A 26,496-nucleotide genomic window follows, 5' to 3' on the forward strand; every position below is an offset into this window, starting at 1 on the left:
TGCCCCCGGGCAGCCGCAGGGAAGAGGAGGGGGCGGAGGAAAGGAAAGGGATCTATAGATCTGATATATATTTTCCAAGTATATCTCTGTATTTTGCTGCGATCGATCCCGATCCCGCAACCGAGCCCCCGGAGGGAAGGAGTGCTGCGCGCTGTGATGCGTCTTCCTCTCGCCTCGGCTGCCAGTTTGGATTGTAGCGCCCGGCTCCGTGCACTGCGAGAATGGCTCGGTTTGGGGATGATCTGCCGACCCGCTATGGAGGTGGAGGGCCGGCCGGGGCTGGAAGAGGGAGCAGCCGGCAAGGTGGCCCCCAAGCCGGCCAAAGGATGTATAAGCAGTCGATGGCTCAGAGGGCCAGGACTATGGCTCTCTACAACCCCATCCCTGTCAAACAGAACTGCTTCACAGTCAACAGATCCCTCTTCATCTTCAGTGAAGATAATGTTATACGGAAATACGCCAAGAGAATAACAGAATGGCCATATCCTTTCAAAGGAGGGTGTGTGGGCACGCTGGGAACGTGGGGAGAGGGAGTCTGGGGGAAAGAGACACCCCCAAGGCAGCAAAGGGCTGGGGCTGATGTGGACGTGCATGTGTGATCCAGTGTGTGTGTAATGGGCGTGTGTGTGTGACATGGAGCCGTGTGTCTGACATAATGCACAGCACTGGAGATGGGTATCGTAGGAAATTGCTTCAGTGGGGAGAGCAGAGCGTGCTTTTGCCTGTGCCAGGGCTGAGACAGACGTGCATTTCAGTGTGTGTTCAGGTGGGAGAGGTACAGTTGCATAGATCTACATTTCCTATAATTTGAGCCGAATGCAAAGGGTTCTGTGTGATCCATTCTGATGAATCCTGGTTCTTGTTCCATCCCAGAGCTTTTCAACTCTTTCACTATAAATAGAAGGAAGAACGTGGGGTAAAAACGGTGACACCTTATCATTAAAGCTGAATTGATTGGGACATCACTAGCCAAGGCACCCTGTGAATCCCATTAATACAACCATTACAGCCAGGATTTTAGTACATCACCTCCTGAATCCATTACAATCAACATGAATCTTGTCACTTTGATTAGGTGCCTTAACCTGAGCTGAGGTGGTATGAAAAAAAGTAAAAAACAAAAGGGAAAAAGCTTTGTGGCAGAGTGAGGCAGGAAGAGGAGGGAAGGATCATCGGCTGTGTTGTGAAAGGGGCAGATGCTTTCTGTCTTGGAACCAGCTTCCAGGCCAAGCGAGCTGCAGAGACCGTCCTCAGAAGGGGGTTTGCTTGGAATGATGCACACAGTGGGGTTGTAAGCCAGGAGAAGAGTGAAGCAGACAATTTGAGGTTACCAGGGAGTAGATACAGTGTGTGTGTGTATATGTGTGTGTGTACAGGAGTGTGTTACACTGGTGGTCTCAAGGGAGCTGGTTGTTTTCATTTCATTTGATATCACACACCTATTAATCCTCAGCTAAGCAGCAAGGCCTCCTCCCAGCCTCCTAGCAACACTTTAATTTGCCACAGGGGCCAGCTCCCCTTCAGGCTTCCTCAGTTTCACTTCCTGAGGGGCTAACATGAAAAAAAACCCGCACCAGTGGAGTGACTGCACTTCCCTTCCCCCTGAACACACACAGACGTATTGATCTCGCTGCCCCCGTTACAAAATCACAGGGATTGCTGAACTTCCTCATCCATTTCTCCTTCCCTGCGTTCGAGTCAGAATAAACACTCCCCGGAGCTCCACCGGCAGCCAGCGCATCGTCCTTCCCGTCAGCCGAGACACAGTTCATCCCTCTCCTGCCTCTCAGGGTCTCGGCTGCGCCCTTCTCGTCGGGTGCGTGACGGGACCCGGAGCGCGGCGGGGCCGGCAGCCGCTGCCCGGCGCTGTCCGCGGTGCTGAGCGGAGCTGTCCGCGGTGCTGAGCGGAGCCGCCCGCCTCCGCCCTGGGGCTCGGGACTAGGGATGAGGGCGAAAGGCAAAGGAGTCCCTCGGGTCGGCTTTGCCGCCTTTCCCCTGGGATCTCCGCCCTCCTCCACCGAGGAGCCTGTTCTCAGCAGGAGCAGACGTTGCAATCTAGCGGTAATTCATCATTTGGACCAGCACAGACACTCCAAATCGAACTTTTCTAGCCCACTGTGTGCTCAAGTTAAATAACAGGGTGTTTCTGAAGGGAGTTGAGCAGATCCCAGCCAGCTGTATAATCTGTTTTGGGGCGGTTTATCTTATCAATCTCATTTAAAAATAACAATTATTAGTGGCTTTTCATTTCCTTTGGACCTCTTGGTTTCTTGCTCCCAAATTCCTTGAGAAGCTCAGCTTCAGCATAAGTCACTAGCTCTCTCAAAGAACAGAGCAAATTTCCTACCCTTGTTTTTCCAAAGACACCCCAGAAAGAACTGAGGAAGTCAAAGACACCAAATGTCTTAAAAAAAACGATCAAAGATTTTCCAAAGCTTGACTAATGTAATTGTTGAGGTAGAAATGGGGTTTAGATGAGGTTGTCCTTGTGTTGCCTAATGTCTTCTTTAACTTCTGGTCCTCACTCCATTTGAATATATGATTTTAGCTACAATCATAGCCAATTGTATTGTGCTGGCTCTGGAACAACATTTGCCGGATGGAGACAAGACACCTATGTCAGAGAGACTGGTGAGTTGTATTTGTTTATTTACTCTGTTTCTGGTCTAATACAAGAGCAGTCACTCAGTATCACAAGTGCTCATATTTATGATGAAGGTCCAGATGTAAACAAGTGGGCATTGAGCTGACAACCAGGAAAAAGAAATCAGTGACAACCAGTCTAACTCTAAGCTCCTGCTCCCATCTTTGCAAGAATGCTTCATCACCCTAGCCAGCCCTGCCCAACTGCAGGAGTAGAGATGGACCTTACATTATGCTCAACAGAGCAGCAAACTTAGGTTGTCTATAAACCAAGCCAGAAGGGACTGCCAAATGCTCAGAATTATCAGTAGAAGCAAATAAAACTCTGTGAGATTTTCCCCAGGGAGTTGTAGAACAAAATGACCTTTTTGGCTCACGATGCTTTCAGTTATCTTCCTTGCATATAGCAAGGACCCTACAAAGCAGGCTTTGGGTTTAGATAGTTACACTTCCCTGCCAAAAAAGAGAAACCAGCTAACTGAGGGAAATAATTTACCTGCAGGCTTCATGGTAATGAGCCCAATTACCTTATTTCAGCAGAAAAGATGTGAATAACTTCCAAAGCATTCTTCCATTCACCATCACCGTAGGAAAAATGGGTAATGTTTGGTTTGATTTTTCTGCTGCTGTTAATGATCTGGAACATCTTTCGTGCCTAAACACGTTAATCCTGGTGCATGTTCAAAGGATGAGTAAATAGGAACCCGTATGTGCTTTACATGCAGATATTAAATGATGCAAAGATCATATTAGGCTTGCTGCCAGAAGCTAGAGCCTCTGAATGCTGGTTGCTTCAGTTTCCAAGCTTGGTCCATAGCAGTGGGCAACTCATCTCATTCTTCAGAAACAGGAAAAAAGTGTAGAAGTGATAGATCTAGAAAGAGCTTCAGGTCAGCTGGTGGATCCTGGCTGTTTGGAAACGAATCCTCCTGCGCTCACTGCCCACCTACATTGTGTTTGCTTAGTCTCTGTCTCTTTGAATCAATCCTGCTTAAGAAGAGATGAGGAAAAAACTAAGACCATGGCTGCATGTTGATCCTTCTGCCATTAAACATGTCTTTGTGTGTGCTGGGATTGGCAAGCCTGGGTTTGTGAGCAGGATTAGACCCAGGGGTGATGATCAGTCTGGGGAAACGCCTCCCGTAGTTACGAACGTGTGGTCCAGCGAAGGGGAAAAGCGGTTTTGTGGATGTCCTGGCTTGGTATCCCTTTGGTGAGGCTATTTTAAGCAGCAGTAGGTATGGTCAGCATGTTGTTTCTATGTTCCTCTATATCCCTAGATTTGTAAGAGGATCCTAGAGGCTTTTTACTGGTTCTTTCCCCCATCTTATTAATTTCACAGCACCCAGTATCACACAGCCCTTCAGTTCCTGCCCAAATCATTCCAAAGCAAGGCACTGGCCCTACCACTGAACAGCATAACTGTATGAGTTAAATGCACAGTCTGCACCTTGTTGGCTCTGCCTTGGTGATGAAAGAGGAATTAACCCTTGATTTTTGACCCAAACACCATTGTGCAGCATTGACTTTTATCTTGGTACTCTGAAGCTGTTTTGACTCCAGCATGTTTGTAACTCTGAAGCGTAAAGGGGTTTATGTAAAAGAATCTTTGCAAGTCATGAAATGTTCTCTCTATGTTCAACAAATGCTGCAAAGGATAAGCATTGAAAAAAATGCCTTCTGGTTTTCTAAGTGAAAGCTCTATCAAATGCTCCCATCACTTCCACACACTGTAAGTTATTTCATTGAAACTGGAAATCCAAGCTAAACCAGAGTGGCTGGACATTCCCATCCATTTAGAGGTTTGTTGAGCCAAATTATAAGTAGGTCCATGCAGAACAGCAAGTGCTTTATTGTTGCCTTGACAGGAATCAAATTGGCCTCTTTGTTTGAAGCTGATTTATGGAGATGCCTTTCCTTCTCCGGGGTTCATGAGAATGTTCACATTGGAGTGAGGGGTTGTCACTGAAGAGTTAATTGGATCTTAGGGTTATGAGATGCACATCACAAGCCTTTTATGCCTGGCAGATGCAGGCAGAGTTGTTGAAGGAAACACAAAGCTTCCCAAATACTTGGTGCCACAGACACAGAGATGTACCTGAAGATTGCCTGTTTGTTAAAGCTGAGGAAAGAGGGAGGGTCCATACAAATGTCTTCCCCATTTTTCATTTCCAATCAAAATTTTTCTCTGTGTATCTCCTCAGAGACCCAAGATATGAAGCTGCAGTGCAGTCTCACTTGGCTGTTTGCTATGCTCATGTTACTGGTCAAACAGGATTAATTAAGCACCTGGGAAGGGCAAGGGATGTCTCAGTATATGCAGTGGTTCAAGAATGGGAACAACTGAGCTATGAGTAAACTTTCTCTGTCTATGTTCTGTGAGTAGTTTGTAGCACAGAAAAGCATTACTTGTCTCTAGGGTGGAAGTTCTGATCAGAACCAGGGCTCTGAAAAATCACCAGTCTGGTGGTCAAAGCATTTAGTGATGAGCTGGAGCGTTGTCTACAAGTCATTGTTCTTCAGACAAGAGAAATAAGCCTATGCCTCTGCTCACAGCAGAATGACCTACCCCTCTTGCCTGCTCTGAGCTGGGAGGCTCACATGCTTTGGCTGCTGGAAGTATTTACTTCCCATCAGTAATTATCCACTGGGACAGAGATGCTACAAACTTGCTGCTGTCCATCTCAGCTGAATGCCTTAGCCAATAGGTTGTAGAGTCAGTGCCTCTCTGTCCCAATAAATATTGCATTGTTTGTACACACTGGAGTGATGCCAAGTGAAAAGATGCTGAGGGAGATGAACTGAGTGGCCCAGAGCCTAGTGGTGAGAGCTCCAAATGTGGGAATGGAGCTTCACATCAGACCCTGAATGGCCTTGCAGGTGGATGCCTCACTTGTGATGCTGAGGCAGACTCACTCTCTCCCTGCCTCCTATCCTGATTTCTCAGCTTGTCATGGGAAGCTTCAGCAGACCACAGATTCATCCCAGGCTGACAGAGGTGATATCAGATCTCACAGGGCAGGGGCTGTTTTCTGCTTCACCCTGGGGCACACACTGTTTGAAGTCACCAGTGGGGCTGTAGGATTTTCATCTGGTCACCACTGTAGGGCTCTGAGTGTTTGACTCCCCTGGGTGTTTTTGGTATGAGGGCAGAATGTCACTTTTCTCAGACATTCAGCACAACAGCTCTTGCACTTTACTAATGGATTTACTTCTTTATCCTATACACAGGCCTTACACATCCAAACTTGTCATGGCTGGAACATTCAGAGGCAGAGGAAAGACACTAGGACATGGACTAGGAATAGCAATGACTTTGCAGACACAGAAGTTGTTTCTGATCTGAAACATATTGATTAGATGTGTGTTTGGCCTAGTCTCAAGGTTTGCTGTGTCCACAGCAAACAACGTGCTGGCACATCTCTGGCTGCTGCCCAAATTCTCCACCCTCCTTCCAAGCATGCACACTGATCCTCATTATCACCTGCCTTCCCACACTTGAACCCAAGCAACAACACACTCTCTTGTCTGAAGGAGGCTGCAGGATGCCTGAGCTGATCTGACAGCAGTGCCATTTCAGTGCTGCAAGGCCCAAGTCACCCATGTCTTTGTCCTCCAGACCCTTCCATGTCAGCCATGCAAATCCTGCTGTCAGCAGCAGACTCCACTACCTAAAGGGGCATAAATTCTACTTTCCATTCTGTTGTTACTGCCCTGATTCTTAGGCTAAATTAGCACAAATTTAGACAGGCTTTACCAAAGGCCAACTTTCCATCCCTTCTTATTCACCCAAATACTCACTGCCAGCCCTATAGTTGACAGTTTCTCTTTGTAATAAATACATGAGCCCATCTGTGAGCCTTCCTGCTTCCCTACAAGCTGATAGGAACCTTTGACCCACTTCCTAAGAGCTCCTATCTTTGAGAAGAGCGTATTCTGTCAAACCTTTGAGCACCTGACGCCTGGCTCTTTAAAGCTGGGAGCTGTAATCGCAGGTACCTGACCTAGATTGAGCAAAGGACTGGTAGCAGAGCAGATACAAAGCTTCCAAGAAGTGAGGGAGTAATGAGGGGGAGTGTATGTGGGTAAAGGTATGTATATCTTTTTTCTCCTGTGTGTGTTAGAAGAGGCATTTTGAGAGGCTTGGTAGTAATTGTGGGATGGAGATACAGGATGAGCCAGGAGGCCTTTGTTTGTAAAGGTTTTGTATACTTATTGAACTAGAATCCCAGCATGGTGGGGTGGGAAGGGCTCTGCAGAGCTGCTCCAGCCCCAGACCCTGTAAAGCAGGTTCCCCTGGCTCAGGGGCCACAGGAACGTGTCCAGGTGGGGTTGGAAACCTCCTGAGCAGGAGCCTCCAGCCCCTCCCTGGGCAGCCTGGGCCAGGGCTCCCTCAGCTCAGCACCAGAGGAGTTTCTACTTCTGTTTACGGGGAACTGTTTGTGTTCCAGCTTGTGCCCATCACCCCTTGTCCTGGCACTGGAGACTGCAGAGAAGTGTCACCCCATTGTCTTGACATCCTCTTGTAAGTCTTAATGACATCTCCCCTCAGTCTCTTCTCCAGGCTGAACAGCCCCAGGTCCCGCAGCCTTTCCTCACAAGGAAGATGCTCCAGTCCCCTCAGCATCTTGCTGGCCCTGCACTGGCCTCTCTCCAGCACTTCCCTGTCCCTCTGCAGCTGGGGAGCCCAGCACTGGCCCCAGGACTCCAGATGAGGCCTCAGCAGGGCAGAGCAGAGGGGCAGCACAACCTCCCTGGCCCTGCTGCCCACACTCTCTTGCTGCCCCCAGGCTGCCATTGGCTTCTTGCCCACGAGGCCACGTTGCTGCTCATGGGCAGTTTATTATCAGGCAGCACTGCCAGGTCTCTCTCCTGGAGCTGCTCTCCAGCAGGTCACCCCCAGCCTGTGCTGGGGCAGGGGGTTGTTCCTCCCCACCTGCAGGACTCTGCCCTTGCCTTTGTTGAACCTCAGCAGGTTCCTCTGTGCCCAGCTCTCAGCCTGCCCAGCTCTCACTGATTGTCAACCCAGCTTTCTGGTGAGTCAGCCAGGTATCATGGGGTTGAAGAACAAGCAGACTAGGCTGTTAGAGTGCTCCTGTGTACACAAGGGAAAGCAGAGGGCACAGTAAGGTAACCTCTCCTGAAATTATACATGATTATTTCTGACTCCTTCTTCCCTGTTTTTTTTTGCTGCTTGGCCAGTCATTTTTGTGTGTGTGTGTTCTGTAGGTACTTGGTCATCTTGCCTTGGTGTAGGGGAAGGACAGGTGGAGTTGCTGGGGCTGTGAGGTTAGGAAGGGTAGAGAGGAATAGAGATGACATGGGGTGAAAGATGAAGTATATGGAGGAGCTGAGGTCACTGAGGTGTGGGCTCCTGCTTTATAAGACACAGAACTTTAATTCAGCCACTGATGCAACAGGCTGACCAGAGGCAGTGATTTCCAACAGCTTAGAGGCATCTTCCAGTGATCAGTCCTTTGTGGCTGACTTGCTGAGCTGGGTATGTGTTGCTGTGCTAAGGGCAGAAGCCTCTTGGAGAGGGGTGTGATATCATGTTGGTCTTCTAGGAGTGAAAAAGCTGCTTGCTGTCCCAAGGGCTAAGCCTGGAGCACGGGTCTGTGTGCCAGTGCTGGGTGACAGTTGACCAAGGGTTGCCATGCTTGTAGAACAAATTCTACAAGTATCAAAACTCCTTTTTCTCTCTCTTCTGTGGCCACAAGACTTGGCATTCATGTTCTTTCTGTACAGGAGAACTAAAACCACCTCTTGTCATTAGCAGAAATGCAGAATGTAAGCAACTGTGCATCGAGCAGCAGCTCAGCTCTTTGGCTCTGATGGTCACAAATGTTGAAGCCTCTAGAACAAAGATTTCTAATCTCCTAATTTGGGAGTTTGCTTCCTTTTGGGTAGGGCTGCTTTACCTCTGTTAACTTCAGCTGAAATCAGGGATCTAAGGCACATTTGCAAATTGGTTACAGGTGCCAAAGCTAATTAACATGTTCTTGAAATTGATGCCTGTTCCCTTCACCTCTTGCTTTGTTCCCATTTCTTGCTTACATATTCCTTCCAAATGTGAATGCTTCCATTTGGCACTGAATTACTGTTGAAACTCTTATCAATAAAGTACAATCCTGAGGGATCTGGTGCCGTAGATGGAAAGCAAGAAAGGTTTAGTAAGGCTGTGGGGACTAAGCTTGCTTTTTCTCTCTAGTGAGTTAGGACATGAAGCTGTGACCCCAGGGTGTGCTTTAGTCTGCACCCTGGGACTGAAGCACAAACCTCACTGCTCCTGCTGTTCATGGTAGGGAGTGGGGATTTCTCCCCCCCTCCCTTGAATCAGATACACTGTGAAGGGAAAACAAAGGAAACTGCAGCTGTGGAGAACTGATAAAATGGAGGAGAAAGAGTGAAGGAAGAACTGATGGCATAGAAGATAAATAAGTAATTTCCTGCCAGTGTTTGCAAGGCTGCTGTGCTGGCTGCTACTCCCTAAGATATCCTTGTTTCAGTTTCCTGGGTGGATTGTAAAGCAAATGTTTTCTTCCACATCTGTAAGTACAGAAGTTGGTGCTCCCCAGTTTAAATACACACTTGGAGCAACATTTCATTATGAAAGTTCCCTCTGGAGTGTTGAGTAAAGGTGGAAAGTGTAGGGTGAAACCATGAGGATAAAGGCAAATGAAATTTCTAATGTGAAAAAACAAATTGACCTTCAGAGAAATAAGAAGGAAACTCTTTGCCATGCTTAGTGCCAGTAAACTTAAACCATTTGGTTTCGTCTCTGCTCAGAGACCTGGAAGGGTGTGAAGCTGGTGCACGTGGTTGTTTGACTTGCTACGAGTGCAGGAGCATAGGCAAGTGCCTGACACCTGTGACTTTTGTTCTCTTTCAGGATGACACTGAGCCTTACTTTATTGGAATATTTTGTTTTGAAGCTGGTATAAAAATCATCGCTCTGGGGTTTGTTTTTCACAAAGGCTCTTACCTCCGAAACGGTTGGAACGTGATGGATTTTGTCGTGGTCCTCACAGGGTAAGTGACCTCCTCTTACCCTGAATTTAAGAGGAGCTCTTGCTTTGATTTGTGTTGGTTGTTTTAACCATGGGTTGGGGTGGGAGTGGTTTTAGTGAAACAGTACAACCCCCTCCCTCATTTCTGACCTGTCTTTAAATAATGGCTACTGTGCTGAATGAGTCACTTTCAAAGCATTGTATGAACCAAGCAAAAAGAGGCTCTGAGGACATTTATTTGCATCTATCATGTCCATGGCGTGTGTCTTCTCCAGATGCTTACTGACATTTCTCAGCCTTTGCAGGTTCTAATTGCCACTAGGTACTTGAACCTGATTTAAATCAATCTATCTTCTGTTATTACAGCAGGAATTTGAAAGTCAACATTGAGTGAGATAAATGAAATGCATCCCATTTTTCAGGCTACTACAGCTCTGAAATTAGTGCAGTTTGAATTTAGCCTGTGATAAAATAACTCTTCTAAAAATAATGTAAAGAGGGTGCACGTCTCATAAAGGATGGAGCTGAGAACGTTACCTGTTCATTTTGTACCCTGCTCTGAGATGAAATCACTAACTGCTTCCTTGGAAGTGCTTATGATGTTTCTGCTATGTTTTGCAACAGTTTCTCTATTTATAGAAATATAGTGTAATGTGAGATGATCAGGGCAATGGAGCATCTTCCTTGTGAGGAAAGGCTGTGGGACCTGGGGCTGTTCAGCCTGGAGAAGAGAAGGCTGATGGGGGAGCTCATTAATAGTGACAAATATCTCACTGGTGGGTGTCAGGAGCTTGGGGCAGCACTTTTTTTCTCTTGTATCCAGTGACAGGACAAGGGGTGATGGGATGAAGCTGCAACACAAACAGTTCCCCTTAAACACCAGGAGAAAGTCCTTTGGTGCTGAGGTGAGGGAGCCCTGGCCCAGGCTGCCCAGGGAGGGGCTGGAGGCTCCTTCCTTGGAGGGCTTCAAGACACCCCTGGACATGTTCCTGTCCCCCTGATCTAGGTGGGAGCTGCTTCTGCAGGGGGTTGGACTGGATGAGCTCTAAAGGTCCCTTCCAACCCCCACCATGCTGGGATTCTATGATAACAAAAACACAAACATTAAGTAACAGTTATGGTCAACAAACTGCTCTTTAGAGCTCCAAAGGAAACATCACAAAGGTCCATGTGAGGTTTTGCTCTCGCAGTCATCATCCTGGGAGGATTTCAGTTGGTTTTGCCCCACGAAGACTGTGGCCTGGCTCTTGTTATTAACATTCACTCATGTCACACACCTCTTCTGCTACTGTGTGTGACAAACACAGGTATTCTTCAGTCTGGTTAGTGATGTAGAGTAGGATGTTGTAAGGAAAATGCCTGCACACATGTACAAATGTATTCATTAGCTACATTATCACTGTAATTCTATTTGCATCCAGTGTACCATGTGATACAGCAATTGAGAGGCCAGAGGGAATTTATGTATTGAGAGGAAGAAAATAAATATGCAGGGCTTGATTCTCCTGCTGCTGGGGCTGGGTATTGAATCAATAGAAACTTCAGTGGAGCCACAAGGAGAATGAGATTTACATGCTTGGAAGCACAGGGGGTACCAGGAGGAAGAGAGAATTAGCACAGATGCTACAACTACTTGCACCACTGGCATGTTCTGATTCCTGGTTAGCACCATGTCCTTCTGTGTGCTTAAAGCAAAGTAATTAAGGCCCTGATTCTGGAAAGGACTTTGGCATGTGGTTTAGTTTATCCTTCAGCAAAGCATTCAAGTACATGTTTGAATTCAGCTGACTCCAGTGGTTCTGTGCTTCAAGTTAAGGCTCTACATAAAAGCTTTTCTGAATTCCAGCCATATTGTTATTTATTTTGGTATGTTTTAGGGTTGTTTTTTTCCCCTACACACAGGCCAAGAATCAAAATAGATGTTTTTTGGTGTAACTGCCTAGTTGTGACTGTGACTGAGTTTTGCAACAGTAGCTGTAATGTGGTGTGTGTAGTGTTACAGATCATCAGGGTTGGAAAAGAGCTTCAAGATTGAGTCCAACCCTCACCTCACACTGCCAGGCCCATCACTAAACCAACTCATACCCCTCAGCACCTCATCTGGGCATATTTTGAATATCTCCAGGGATGGGGACTCCAGCACCTCCCTGGGCAGCCCCTTCCAGTGCTGAACAACCCTCTTGCTTGGTAAAAAACTTGTTCCTAATGTCCAGTCTCAACCTTCCCTGGCACAACTTGAGCCCTTTTCCTCTTGCCCTGTCACTCGTTGCTGGAGAGAACAGACCAACCCCAGCTCCCTGCATCTCCCATCAGGGAGTGTCAGAGTGCTGCTGTCTCCCTTCAGCCTCCTCTTCTCCAGGCTCAACACCCCCATTCCCTCAGCCCCTCCTCATCAGACCTGTTCTGCAGCCCTTTTCCCAGCTCTGTTGCCCATCTCTGGACATGCTGCAGCACCTCAATGTCCTTGTAGTGAGGGGTCCAGAAATGAACAGAACACTCGAGCTGCAGCCTCCCCAGCACCGAGACAACGGGACAACCACCTCCTTGGCCCTGCTGGTCACGCTGTTTCTGACCCAGGCCAGGATGCCCTTGGCCTTCTTGGCCCCCTGGGCACTCTGCTGGCCCGTGTGCTGTGTTTGTGGCATCACAGCCGAGTGTGTGATGACACCACCACGTTCCTGGTGCTGGTGTTTCTGTGAGCAGTGCTTGCAGCCCCGTTTGATCTCGGAGCATAATTGCGGGATATTGCCTTGATTAGACAGCTGTAATGAGGAACCCTGTTGCCATCTGCAAACACACGTATTCCTTTGAAGTACAATCCTGTTAACGTCAAAGCTGCTGGTTTCCAATGGTGATACTGGCTGGGCTGTATTGTCTTGTACATGGGCTTCCCACCAGGCAGGCGAGGCAGGGAAGGCAAAGCATAAACCCACTGACATCAAGTCCAAGAGTCATCTCCACTGAGAAAACCCACAGATCTCTCATCCCGTATTTCAAGGGCTGGATTTAGCAAGGTGCTGGAGCTTGTGCCAAATTTCCAGTGTCTGGGGGGAGCCCTACTGAAAATAACAGGGTAACTCCTGTGCTTGGTTAGATAAATGCCTTCCTGCATCTAGGGCTGTATTTCCAACCCCAGTGCTGAAGCACAGGGACCTATAGGAGAGAAATAACAGGGAAAGATTTGCAGCTTCACACAGGGGACTGAATTAGTGTTTTCTCTGTAGCCTGTTGTGTTTTGCTCTGAATTGCCCAGATCCTTGTCATGTTCTTAGCTCACTCTTGTGTTGCCATGGGTCTGTGTGAGAAAGGAGGAGCTCCTCTTCCTCGGGCTTCCTTCACTGGCCACAAACCCCTTCATCAGCCCATTGCCTGCCCTAGCTTGGCTGACAAGGGGAAGTCTGAACAAGGCTGTTTGTTTGAGACAGACATTATCTCCTAGCATTTCTGCACCGAGGCTTTAAAGGCAGGTTGCTGAGGAAGAACCCTTGCTGCTGCCAAACCCGGCTGCTTCTCCAGGGGGAGGGTGACACAAGCGGGACCTTCATTTTCATTTCTGTGGAAGCCAGGCCCAGACCTGTGTGCTGCAAAAAGAAGATCAAGTGGGTTCTGTAATTTATTAGAGAATAATAAAAAAGGGCAGTGCTAAACTTGTCCTTAATGTGTTCTTATAAATATAGATAGGTAGGACATCAGTTATTGAAATATCATTTCATTGCTCCATCAAAGGCTTTTCCTTTGCCATATGTGCAAGATTCCTCCTGGAAAATGTTACTTCGTGTTCCCCAGGCAGTGAGCAGTATTTGGTTCCTAAGCTCAGTTTCACATTGATCCTCAATATTAGAGGGATTTGGGTTTCTCTTGGCTCTGTGTGAGCACGAGAGACCGTGGAAATGCATCTGGTGATGCCACACGCTGAGCTGTGGGTCTGCTAATCCCATGGAGGGCACGTTCTGGTTAAGGCAAATGCTGAATGTCACCAAATCTGATCTCATTTTCAGCTTTTACCCATAAAAGCAGAGAGCAGCTTCGCTCCTGTTAGCTGTTTCCATAGGAAGAAGGCCAGCCAGTGTCTGGGTGTGTTTTGGAGCAGGCTGTGGGGGAAGGCTCTGCATTTATTGAACTTACCCTTCTGTACACGTTACAGCCTGTAGCAACCCTTCCCACCTGCTTTCCCAACCCCATTTTTTTGCTGCTCAATGCCTGCACACTGGCACTACTGATAAATATGCATTTCTTTAATTTACCTGCAATGATGGACATTTTGTTTGTCAAAATCAGACAGCAGAACTTGTTAATCAGAGAACAAATCAGGGCTGTGTTAGATGCAGCCAGGATCGATATCCTATTGAGCTAAACTGGAGTCTAACAGAATGTGGCCCAAAATGGTTTGTTGTTCCAGAAAACACTGTTTCTTTCCACAGCAATGCTGTGCTGCCTTTTTTCCTCATTTCCTTCCAAGGAAGCTTTGCTGATCTGGTGGCAATAGAGGCCTGGGAAAATATTAGATTGCTGGTCCTTGAAGGATTTTTTTAGTTGTTTCTTGTAAACTCCTCCAGATGTGGATGAGTATCGAGGAAAGCTGCCCTGCTGTGATGTGCCTGTTGCTCTTGTGGAGAGAGATGTATATTTTACAGCTCCTGCTCATTTCATTTTCACATTTTTTATGGGACTGCGTTGGCTCCAGTGATGACATCACCCACAAACAGCCCTAAATCACACAAAAACACCATTTCTCTAGTGGCCTGGGACTGTATGATCTGAATGCACTTTTCCCAAGGCAACAGCAAACTGTCTTGGGGTGGAAACCTCAGATATCCACAGCTGTCTTGAGCAAAGTCGTCCCTACATCCAAACCCCTCAGATGGCAGTGCATGGAGCTGTGAGCCTGGCTTCAGGGGTTCTGAGCCATTCCTGTTGGAGTTGATGGGAAGATTTCTCCTGGTGTTCTGGGCTATGGATACCATAGCCTGAAGAAATGCTGTACTGGGTTAAACTACAGACATCCTTTCCAGCTGGAGATGGTGGAATAGGTTGGCTGCCAAGGGGAAGAATGGAGAACAAGGCATGGATAAAGTGATCCTATCTTTCTGGTTCCCAAAATTCAGATGTCTTCAGGGAAGAAATACAGGTTTGATGGCTTTTAAATTGTGTGGCCGAAGGGGACTGTCTTCCTTGGTGCTGCCTTGGAGCCTGTTTATACTTTTGGCTTTGTTTCCCTGGTCAGAGATTTATGCTGCCCAGCCTCTCTTGACTTGAGAGCTTTTCTGTGCATCACTGACCTGTTGCTCTGGTCCTTTCCTAGTTCTGTTGTACCCTCTTGGAGGCAGTGACCGCAACCACGCACGGTGTCTGTCCAACACCAAGCGTTGCTAAAGACCAGCATAAACAAACAGAGCACCTGGAAGGATCATCCTCTGTCCTTTATGAGCAGAGTTAACATTTTTTTGGCTTTCAGCCAGCCTGGATTAAACACTCTCGAAGAGTCCTGGTGGCTCCTTGAGCCAGTTGGATCAGCTGCCTGGATCTCTGGGTGGGACTGGCAGAGACAGCGTGTGCCAGGCCTGGAGCTGCCAAATGATGTGCACCAAGTCTCTGCTGTTACTGATGTCTCAGGCTGTCGGGAACAAATTAGAAAAGCTAGAATTATCTTGATTGTCTGGATGACTGAGAAATGTGCTCCCAGCTCCTGGCAATGCTAATAATTTGGAAGGTAACTCATTTCGTAGCATAATAAAGACCTGTTCATCCTTGATGTTAGCTGTGCTGGTTACCAGGATCGTCTTGGTATGTGGGCAGTCTGAGATGCTATTCCTGGTGCAGTGTATGAGGAGCAGCAGCAGCCTGGGTTGCAGTGATGACTGTCAAAGAGGGAGGCACAGGAACCATCCAGCCTGAGCTGCACAGCAGGCTGTGGACCTCTGATCTTTCAGTTCTAGGTGGACATACTCCCTTATGTATGGGATGTGACCATGAAAGGATTTGAGAAGTGGATGTCTGGGATTCTTAAAGCTGTCAAATACCCAGAGGTGCCCACAGACTAGACTTTCCTTTTCTCCACATCCGTGTTCCTGTGTAGTCAAGAGCCTACAAGTCTTAGGATGTGTGAATTCAGGGGTCCTATGTGGCTGACTCCCCAGAACAACTCAGTCTTGCCACCCATAAATAACCATGCAATGTAGTAATTTGAAAAGCAAAACTAAAGTGAAATAAAGCCCCTTAGGTGCCTTGCCAGCATCACCTTAGACAGTATTCTCAGTGCTTTGTTCATAAGCTTCAGATCCAGACACCCAGGGAATAAAGGGGCTAGGATCAGGGAAATGCAGATTCCTCTCTGCTTTTCTGCCACAGAACTTTTGTCACTTTGGTGCTAGAAAGCAAAGCTGAGCAGCAACAGGAGATGGGAAAATGGATACTTTAAGAGGGATAAGCTTATCTTGACGAGTTGTCACAAGGAAATCGAGTAAGCCTCTCTGCATGGTTATACAGTATGGGTGGTGATGGACTAAGGCTGATTGCTATTAGCATTGTGCATGAGTCATGCAAAGAGCAAAGCCTCTGTAGATTTTAATGGAGCTGATCCTTGTTTTCAATCTCTTTTATGCTCCAGTGATGGATGGATACTTGCTGGCTCAGAAAAGCTAAGGGTACCTTCTGAAATTAAATCAGACACAGTTGGACAAGGCAAAGAGAACTGACTTGTTTTCCTGAATGCAAGGGGTTAACTGGTTAATATGGCTGGCAGATGAGGGCAGCAGTGGTGGAAGGCAAAGCAAACGAGTGCTTAGTAACTGGGAGAGAAAAGGGCATTTTTTGTTCTCATTTTGAACAGTCAAAAGTAGTTTGAAGTTCTTCAGTTTCCTGTCCCTTGGCTATCTGGGCTCTGGGGGAGCTGAAGCAGCAGCTTCCTTCAAAGAAGACACTGGACAGGGAGGAAGGACTTGAGGGCTTTAAACCCACACTGGTAAATGTCCCTGTTTCCTTTGATGCACTACCACAGCCAGTTTTGCCCAGTGGGGAAGCAGGTTCCTCAGGACCAGAGCTTGCTTTCCCTCTGGGCTTGTTTCACCTAGCAGAGGGGGTCCCAGGCCATGCTGAGCCTCTTGGAGCGTTAATTAGGGCTCGTGTCTCTTTTTTTTAACGTTACTTATAATGGCTTTTGTGCGTTGATTTTGGTGGAGGTGGGGAGAAGCAGGTTGAGTTAAGCAGGTGGGTGTGTAATTGTGTGGCTGGCTGCTAAATTAAAAGGAGATTTTCCTGAGCAGAGGAGGACTCAGGGCTGTGCTCAGAGGAAGACTACAGATGGTCACAGACCCTCAGAGAACCTGCAGGTGGGGACAGCCCTTCCCTGGCAGAAGTTACCCTTGAAGCTCTGATCTGGCTGTGGCAAACTGAGTGTTTCAGGTCAGAGTATTTCTCAAGGGCAAAAAGACAATGAGATTGACGTGCTTATCTCTTACTTTATTAGAAGTGACTGCACGATATTGAACACCTGGTATGTGAGCTGATAAACGACTGTGCCACACGACAAGAAGTGGGAAAGTTGAGGCATGGACAAAGAGCTTTTCTTCAAAGAAGGGAAATAAAAGCCTTTCCTCAGATTTCCATCTTGTGCTGCTCTCCATGTTCTGTGCATGTTTATGCTGCTGTGAAGCTTTTTGCTCTCGCAGAGGGGAGTGTCAGACACCATCTGAGGGTGTTTACATCTCCCTGGCCCACGAGCACCGAAGCTGGGCAGCTGTGAAGCAAAAATGACCAGCCCAAGTGAAAGGGAGGCATGCTTTCCCATCACAGCCAGGCCTTTATCAAAGCCAGGCAGGATCGTTAGTCCAGAGTCCAGATAACATTTTTAGCTTTTTATGGCCCTTGAAGGGAGGCTGGTGACAGGAAAATATTGTCCCTTGTGGGGGAACCATCTGTACCATGCAAAGGCAATTGTGGAGACCGCAGGTGGGAAGAGGACTCTGGACCTTGTGATCTGATCCTGCCCTAGCAAACACGTACTGTGGGCATCTGCTTGACAGCTTGCCTGCTTGCCCTTCTCTATAGGTAGAAAGCATTGCATGCCTAGCTGCTATTATAGCTGGGTATGAACACCAGCAACTCAAAACATAAACCACAAATAATTGCAGCTATGAAGTGCTTTAATGTTAATTTTCCTAATGCTTTCCAGGTTAAAAGAACCCCCCACACCTGCCCCTAAACACAAAGCACCGAGTGCTCTGCGTGGTGTTAGGTGCTGTCCCGTGATGAGATGAGGAGTGTGCAGGGTTTCTCAGGCTCCTCTTAAACTCTGCTGCTGTGTTCCAGTTCCCAAGAGGCCAGCTTTTGATGACAAAGTGCCTGCTCACCTGAGATGATAAGAACCTGGCTGTGACTGTTGAAAAGAGTGAGGATTTATAATCCCGAGTGCCAGGAGCAAGTGTCACATTTGCACACGCACCCTTGGATCCACAACTCACCCTAAAGGTTTTGGGTGCTTTGGGACCACTGTCTTTCTCAGGGCTCTCTGAAAACATCAGGGAAACTTAGTAGAGATGGAAAGTTACTTTCCATCTTGTTCTTGCTGAACCATTAACAAGGTATGTGGGATGTTCTGGCCAGAGCAAGGCTTTAGTGCTGGAAGCTGGAGCCAGGTCATTGTCTTTTGATGAATAAATGAAATCCTCACTTGCCTGGTGATCTCAGGGTGGAACACTGAGGAAACTGGTCAGGTTTTTTTCTGGTGTATATTCTTATCCCCTCAGTAGAGGAGAAAGTATCTTGGTTTCAAGAGCTGACTACAGAGATGTGATGGGTTCGTGTGGAGCTGTTTGTGCTTCGTAATGGGAGGGAGGGGGCTGCAGTGCTACCCCATAAACAGTTCCTGAAATGTTTCCCCTGCTCTGGGTTTGGACCCGCCTCTGACCCTCCTGGGCCAATCTGGCACCTCTGCCCACACTATTTAAGAAGGTAAATTTGAAGTGAGTAGGAGGTGGAAGGGCAGGGCAAGAGGGAGGTGGCCATGCAGACCCCGCAGGCAGGGAAGCAGCAGCGCTGGATCAGAGACCAGAGTGCACCCAAGGACAATGGCAGGACTGATGCTTACCTGCAGCTCTGGCAGAACTCTGTGCCTGAGGGGGTGAGTGTGGTGGACCTTGTGCCAGAGGGGGTGAGAGCTGGAGACCCTGTGTCAGAGAGGGCAAGTGCTTTGGAGCCCAGCCCAGAGGGCAGGAGGAGCCGGTGCCTGGATCAGAGGGGAGGGATGGGGGGAATGGGAACTGCCAGGGTGGTGCTGGTGGCACTTGTCATTGTTTGCCCTGCTCTGGATGGGTTTCAGCTGAGTGTTTCTGTTTGTTCTCTTTGGTTGGTGGTGGATTAAATGAAGTTTCATTTTCTTCCTCAAGTGGAGGAGTTTTGTCTTGCCTGGGACCTTCAGTGGCACTTGAGCCCTCCCTGTCCTTAGGGGGTTACAAAGGCTTTTGGTACTTATGGCTGATCCTGCTCCTTTGCTCCTAAAGCACGACAAGGGGTGAGTCTGTATGCGTGGGTGGTTCTTATGATGAACTGTAGACTTCTAAAAGCATCTCTCTGGAGCAAGAAGTTCAGGTCACTCCTGAGTTAAACCCTAGGTTTTAGCCAGCAATGGGTTTAGCTGTTGCCTCAGTTCAAGTCAGTTCATGTTGGGCTGTAAGATTTAGAAAGGAAAATATCAGAAGCAGAGAATGGAGTGGTGCTGTGCATCACTGGGGCTCTCAGGAGGAGAAAGCTGGTTACCAAATGTTACACCTGTGCCATAAATCTGTTTCTAGATATGGTGAAGATTGTTCTTTATGGTTGTTTCTAGAGAGAGGCTAAAATTAACCCCTCCTTGTAAGGGTCTGCAAAAAACGATGCACCCAGTGTCATACTAAGGGTTTAGAAGCATATCAATGGTCCATGGGGTGATATAAAGCTTAAAGGAGTGCTTAGAGGAGACTAAGACTTTTTCAGCTACCAAACGTGTCCCTGTCTTAAAGAGTTCTCAAACTGAACTGATAATCACAAACAGTTGGATATAGTTTGGTTCTGGTTCAAAAAGGACTTGAAAGAATTTAAATTGGAGCTCTCAGCAAGCTTGAACTGTCTTTTGGCTTAGTTCCCCATCTCAGACGTCCTGAATCAGCACCCTTGAATAAAATTTGGTCATGGGAGTTTAGGAGGAGGGCTGTGAAAATGATTAAAGGTTGAAGAAGCATCCTTTTAAGGAGAAATGATAAAGCTCTGAGAGTTACAATTAAGAAGAAAGTCTCATAAGAGTGAGAGATAAAGAAAAAAAAAGAGAGGAAACCATGTCCCACTGTCTATTTGGGTAGGACTTGAAAAGTGTCAATGAAGACACTGAAGTTTTAGAACTTCTTTCCTAATGGAAATGTAATTAAGCTCATGGAACTCATCCCAAGAATTTGTTACAGCTGAAGGGGTCTGTTTTGGGCCCTGACACCTAGAGATCATCTACAGATTCACCAGAGAGGAAATGGGTTTTTGAAGGAGGATGATTAGGCCCTTTCCTGGCTCTCCCTGAAATAAGTTAGGTGGAAATGTGAACAGGCTGTTTCATAATTGTCCTTTTCTTTATCTTGCAATTTCTCCTGAATCATGCTGGAGACATGACTCCAGAGCAGCAATCCAGCCTGTTATATCATGACCTGTGAAATACAGCAGTGCATGTCAAGGCTAAACTTTGTCTTTTTATACATGAAGTAATGTCAGTAAGAGTAGTGCTATTCCATCCTTTAATGTCTGATTTAAAGACAAAACATCTTTTTGCAGGCTGTGCTGCAGCTTAGAGAGAAACTTCAGTGCTATGTTAAGTGTGCCCTCAGTAAGCCTAAGCTTCAGGGAGGGACATTTGAAAGTTGTCACTCATTTAAAATGAATCCAAGGTGCTTTCTTATAATGTAGATGCCACTTTGGTAAAGTTGTTCTGGTTTTCTAGAGAAGTGAGCTCTGGCACCATCAGGCCAGGTGCTGCAGAAGCGTTACTGCTCTCTTGCTGTAGTGAACATTGCCTTGACTTTGATTAGGGAGGAGAGGGCTTTCCTCAGCTGCAGTCTCAACCTTTACAGGATTTCGAGCACAGAAGAAGGTTCTGGCAGGTGACATTATCTTGTCAGAAGGTGATCCTGTCCTGAATGACACTGAAGTCAGACCTGAAAGTCAGATCCAGCTGCCAGAGGTCAGGCACCATTGCCTTCCAACGCCAAGGACAAATCTCTGTTGCCTTTCTGTCCTCTGGTTGGGTAAAGGGTAGCAGTCCAAAGCTGTGCAAAGTGGCAGTGAGCTACTCCTGCACTGTGAAGACATATCTACTTCTGGCTGGTGCATCTGGTGGTAGATGGGTAGCACCTCTCCTCATGGTCATCAGCAGTGGTTCCGGGGAAAAGATGAGGTGAAAGCTTCAAGTCTGGTGTTGGTAAAGATGTGAACCACTGTATCCTGGCTGCTGTGGCCACAGGACAAAGACTGAAGTCCAGCAAACTCCTTAAATGGCTTTTTATTTCCAAACTCCTTAAATAGCTTTTTAATCCTATTCTTTTCAAAAGCCCATAACCATCAACTGCAAGTAAACGACGCTTTATCAGTCCAAAAACATTCATCTGGTAACATCTATATCCTCATGACTAATTTATGCAGGTTATCTCTACCCTGAGAAGCAAAGAGTTCTACTTTTGTTGTCCTCTGATGACAAGTCTCACCTTGTTTACGCATTTCCTGGACAGAAGCACGACACGTTGCTGAAGTTCTGCTGTCAAACTTCTCTCCCAGCCTGCCTTGGCTGGGTGAATCTCAGGCTGCTGGTGCAGTTTAAATTTCTTTCTCTGTATCAAATAATAAAATATTATATTGGTTATGTACAATGTAAGAAGGTTTGGAACTATCAAACTTTGCTGCCAGTTGTGGAAAGCATAAGACCACTCGATGATTCACTATTATTGAAAGAATGCTGTGTTGTTTTCCCTCCCAGATTACAACATTAAAGCTCATTATAACAGATATAAAATCATGGTAGCCCCTGACATTCACAAGAGGTGCAAAGGACAAAGAAAGCTCAGCATGATCCAGTTCCCTTCCTTCAACTGGAAGGCATGAAAGAACACGAGACTATAGCAGCAGATAATGCTGTGTCTGAGATCCAGGGTAATACAGTTTCCTTCTCTGGAGACATTCAGAACCCATCTGGACAAGTTCCCATGTCACCTACTCTAGGAGATCCTTTTCTGGCAGGGGGGTTGCCCTGGATAATCTTTCTAGGTCCCTTCCAACCCTTAAGATTCTGTGTTTCTGTGATTCAGTTCTCTGGCCTAGGACATTGAGCAACAGATTGGGATTTTGGGTGGCCTGTGTTTCTTTGCTGCCCATGTCATTGGCTAACAAAGAATTTTAGGCCATTGCTCTTCTCCTTTGTCTCCACATTTCTACCTCTTCATTTTTAAAGATAATGGTACCCAAATTTGTGCTGTGCTGGTGAAAGAGGCTGCTTGACAGTATTGAAAAGAAGGGAGTTGAAAATGTCTCGAAAGAAGTAAAAATAAGTCTTAAAAAATGTTGAAATCAAGTGAGGAGAATTTGAATCAGAAGTAAAATAGATGGTAACAGCATAATCTTCCAGAAATGCAGATGCTCACTCACAGTGAGTGGGAGAATCTTGCATGGAGCTCAGTGTTCGTGTATCACGGGGAATGTGTTAAAACGATGGCGTGCCACACAGGGGAAATTGCAACTGTGGGTGTCTGTCAGATTTTAACCTGAGGAAAGATTGGACCTTTGGGGGAGGTGACATGCTTTGAGTCAAAATGTCCAGGAGTATTGTCACTGATTTGCTAGAGGATGGAAAAGAAAAAACGTGGCTCCACTTTTGCTGGAGCAGAAGGGACTGAATAGAGAAAGAGGAATGTCATCCACGGCAAAGCCGGTCTCCAGGAGAACAGCCTGGCTTCGAATTGCTTGGACCATTCTGAAATGGGTAGATTCTGAAAAGATATGGCACACAGGTGGTGTGCACACAGGGAATGAGTAAAAGGGAGAGGTTGGCCTGGTGCCTCGTTCCCCAGGAGAAGGACAGAAGCTGTAATGGCTTACTGCAGCACTGCTGAAGCCATTGACTATAACCATTTGCCAGGTTCAGCTGCTTGGGCTTCAGAGGCCTGATCTGAGATACCAGCCAATGCCTGCTTGTCATGAAGGAGCCCAGAGAACAAAAGCAAGCAGGATGTATGTTTTCTTTTTCTTCTTTTTGAAACCTGGAAGACCTCCAGATCATCAGACAGCACTTCTGCTTCTGATCCTTCTAGGTCTGCCCTCTGCTTTCTCTCATGTGGGAAAGATGAGAAAACCTTCCCTTGTAGTTCCCAGCCTCTGGTCTCCAGCAGTGCTGCCATCGATGCCATGTGGGGTGGAATATGGGGAATTAGTGTCCTTTTTGCTCAGGTCACTGTAGTAGCTCCTTGTCCATCAGCAGGAATGGAATAGCCCCCCTGCATCTTTGGAAACTTTTGTTTCTAGGGAGGAAGGTTTGGGAGAGGCTTGATTTCCATCTAATAGCCTGTTAAAATCCTCACATTAGCCTGTTAAAATCCTCACATCATTTCTTTGAGAATGCTATTAAAAATCAATTACATTAATGGGTCTCAGTTGGAGATGTTTTGAAATATGAATAGGATCAAGAAGAGTGACTTTGCAAAACAGAGTCCTTGGTGCTGCAGACATTTGCTCTGCTTATCTTCCCAGTCATGTGTGTGGACCAAACCTGACCTTTGTTTTTTGTCACCTCTGCAGAAGCTGACCTGGGTGTTCAAGAACGAGTGGTCAATGTCCTGCACCACAGTGTAAACCCATTGCAAGTAGGCTTAGGAGGGAGTAACTCTCTTGCTTTGTTACAGATTCTGTCACAGAAATACTGTTGGGCTTCTTGCCTAAAATTGGCTCAATATCACCATCAGCTCTAGGAGCTGCTTCAGGCCTTGGTATTTTGAGTGCACAGCAAGCATCTGCCACCTCATTGATGTCTGGTACTCCTTGCAGCTGACGTTGCAGTGCATCCATGAGCTGGTGACATTGTGTGACAAGCGTGGTCCCAAACAGGACTCTCCACTGGCTGGGCTCCAGCCTGGGTGAATGGAGATGAGCTTTACTGCATGATGGCCAGCACTGGCTGGGACACTTGGCCTCATCTGGGAAACAACAACACTGCCCAAGTGTGGAGAACATGTTGGACCATGTTTAATAATTGCATCTTGTTAATAAGGGAGGCTGTGTGGCTTTCTGAAATGGCCAGATAATAATGCTGTCTCCATTCTGCCTGCACTCAACAATGTCTTTACCTCTAACTCCTAGTTTGCAGTTCACTAGCCTTCCAAATTTTATGCACAACTGTGAGCTACTACTTTTCACATAGAAAGCATCTGAAATACAGGTTATTTGCCTATTCCTCTCTTTAAAAAGACATGTTTTTTACTGGCCAGTGGATCTTTTTGTTAAAAAACTGAAAACAAGTTCTGAGGGGTTTGTGAACAAGCTCTTGCAGGCACCAAGAGATGGATCCCAGCTTGTTGCACCAGACAGGGGAGGACAAGGAGACATAACTTTCTGTCCATTGTTAGGTTGTTAAAATAACTGAGGCAGTTTGTGAAAGAGGATCCTTACCCATGGAAAGGAGACTGTGATAGAGTGGGGCTGGATGTCCTTGCAGGCAGCACGTGTGGCATGGAAAGGTGAACCATGTGGGCACTTTGTTGGGAGGCAGATCAGGACCTTGTCTCACAAAGGGACTGGGAGGACAATCTCTGCTGCTGCTTCTATGGGGTTTGATCTAATGAGTGTTGGCAGTGTGCTCGGGGCTGTGCTGGAAGGGGCACAGAACCACTTGCCTCCCCAGCAGCTCGTTTCTGTCAGTGGTTGCATTGCTTTGGCCCTGCTGCTGGTGTAGGAAGAGTGACTGAAGCTGAGATTGCAGGGAGTATGCTGGGAAAAGCTCTTCACCTGGAGCCTTGTGGCACTAGGATAGATGATCTGGGGCAGGGCTGGGAAGGACTCTGCAGTAGCTACAGTGACTTGGAGTGGAGAAAGCACAAGGCAGGGACAGAGCATCTTCACCAGGACACATAAGGCCTTGGTGTAATGTCCCTGTTGGGCACCTCCTGTCCCACTTGGAGACTCTTGACTCTTTTTTGCAGGAATATTTTTAGAAGGTAAGAGATCTGTGAAGTCCAGCTGCCTCATGCCAGTGTTTCCAAGTGGTGTGTGGGCAGCTCAGCTCCAGGTAAGTGGTCTGAGGGACTCAGCCACCAAGCAGAGTCCCATGATGTTTGCAGCCAAGTGTCAGGCAGCGTATGAGTGTCTGTGTGAGGCACGGGGGAAGTCTACAAGTCTTGAGCCTCTTATCAGTAAGAAAGTTGTGGCTGTTACTGAGTGCTTATCTTCACAAGTTCAGGCTTATGGCTGGTTTTCTCTCTAGGAATGAGGAGCTTGAGCAAAACCAAAGCAACCAATAACATCTTTAAAACAGTGGCAGAAATAGGGTGAGGACCCACATGGTTGCTTTGTGTGGCTTGATTGAAGGATTTTACAAGGTGCAGCTGAAAAGAATCATCCATTGCCTTAGCTAAAAGCAGTGATGTAGGGTGACAGGTAGCAAACTGCTGGTCTTGTACCCTTCAACAGAGCTGCATCCTGTGCAAGGGCTTCAATCCATCTCTTACCACCCTTGATATCTCTGGGCTGAAATCTAAGATGGCACATGAGCTCCTCGGGCTCCCTCCTCTCCCTTGGCACCACTGCCTGCCTCCTCGTGCAGCAGGGCTCTGTGGCAGGCCCTGGGAAGCTGACTTGATAGAAAACAGCTACCAAAATGTTTAGGCTTTGCTTTTGCAGCTTGAGGCTGGATAGCTGTGGTGGGCCTTTCATAAGGCAACCAGGCACAGCTCAAGCTCAGGAGTCAGGCAACTGACCTTGCAGTGTGGAGCTAAGCTGCAGTCTGTGCCTGATGCAGATCCTCTTCCCTTGTGCTTTGATTAAAACAAGTTCAGCAGTGCAAAACCCACCTCTTGCCACTTCCCACCTCATCCAGCCTCAAGTCTGGTTTGTTTGTGTGTGTGCAAGGGGGATGGCTAAATCCATGAACTTCATATGAGTGTAACCCTGTAGCTTGAGACCAGCCCCAGCCAGAGTGGCAGTGGAGTGTTCTTGGAAATGAGCTGCGTTTCAGGCAAATATCTGGGAGCTGGGGAGTTTTTTTTGCTCATCTCTTGCTGTTCCTTTTCTCCCTGGTACTGGGGCAGTAGTTCCAGGAACCCTGGCTATACTTGAGAGTACCTCTCAAATGTGCTTAAAAGTAATTAAACCTCTCGGCTTTCTCCTTCTTTAGGCTTACTGTGGTTCTTCAAAAGATTTAGGATGGGGACAAGATGTACAAGTTGACATCTGATGTCCTGTTTCAGTGTCGAGCAGGTGAATGAAAAGATGAGGAAACTTCAGAGGGCTCTGGTGCTCCTCCCAAAGCAGAGAAGGGTGGTTGGCTGCTGCCAGGTGTGGCATTTCTTACTGCTCCACTCTTCTCCCTCCATAATTAGGCAGTTAAATTGAGCCATCTGATAGGTATGGAAATGTTTGTGGTGCAAGTGCTTTGGTTGTGCAAAGCCCTCTTATTTTGGCTTGCTTGTAGCTCTGAGAAACGAAGGAAATTGTCTCACGCCACACACAAGCACTGAAAGAGCAGTTGGAAAGCAGATTAAAAAGACAGTTTGGTAGAATGAGGAGAAATGGTTTTGTCAAATCTGGATTAAGAAAGTTTTTTGGCTTTTAAATGTCCTTAATAATTTCATTTAGA

At 47.0% G+C, this 26,496-nt stretch overlaps 1 protein-coding gene across 1 annotated transcript in view; it reads left to right on the top strand.

Annotated features, from left to right (window-relative positions):
- Window positions 1–221: 221 nt before the first annotated feature.
- The window catches only part of CACNA1B (calcium voltage-gated channel subunit alpha1 B), a 324,587-nt gene continuing 298,312 nt past the window's right edge, over window positions 222–26,496 (top strand). Inside the window, exons 1-3 of the mRNA XM_062011331.1 lie at window positions 222–481; window positions 2,526–2,631; window positions 9,536–9,675. Coding sequence (XP_061867315.1) covers window positions 222–481; window positions 2,526–2,631; window positions 9,536–9,675 — 506 coding nt within the window. The remainder of the gene's footprint in view (window positions 482–2,525; window positions 2,632–9,535; window positions 9,676–26,496) is intronic.

Source organism: Colius striatus, chromosome 19 (assembly GCF_028858725.1).
Source record: "Colius striatus isolate bColStr4 chromosome 19, bColStr4.1.hap1, whole genome shotgun sequence".
Lineage (NCBI taxonomy): Eukaryota > Metazoa > Chordata > Aves > Coliiformes > Coliidae > Colius > Colius striatus.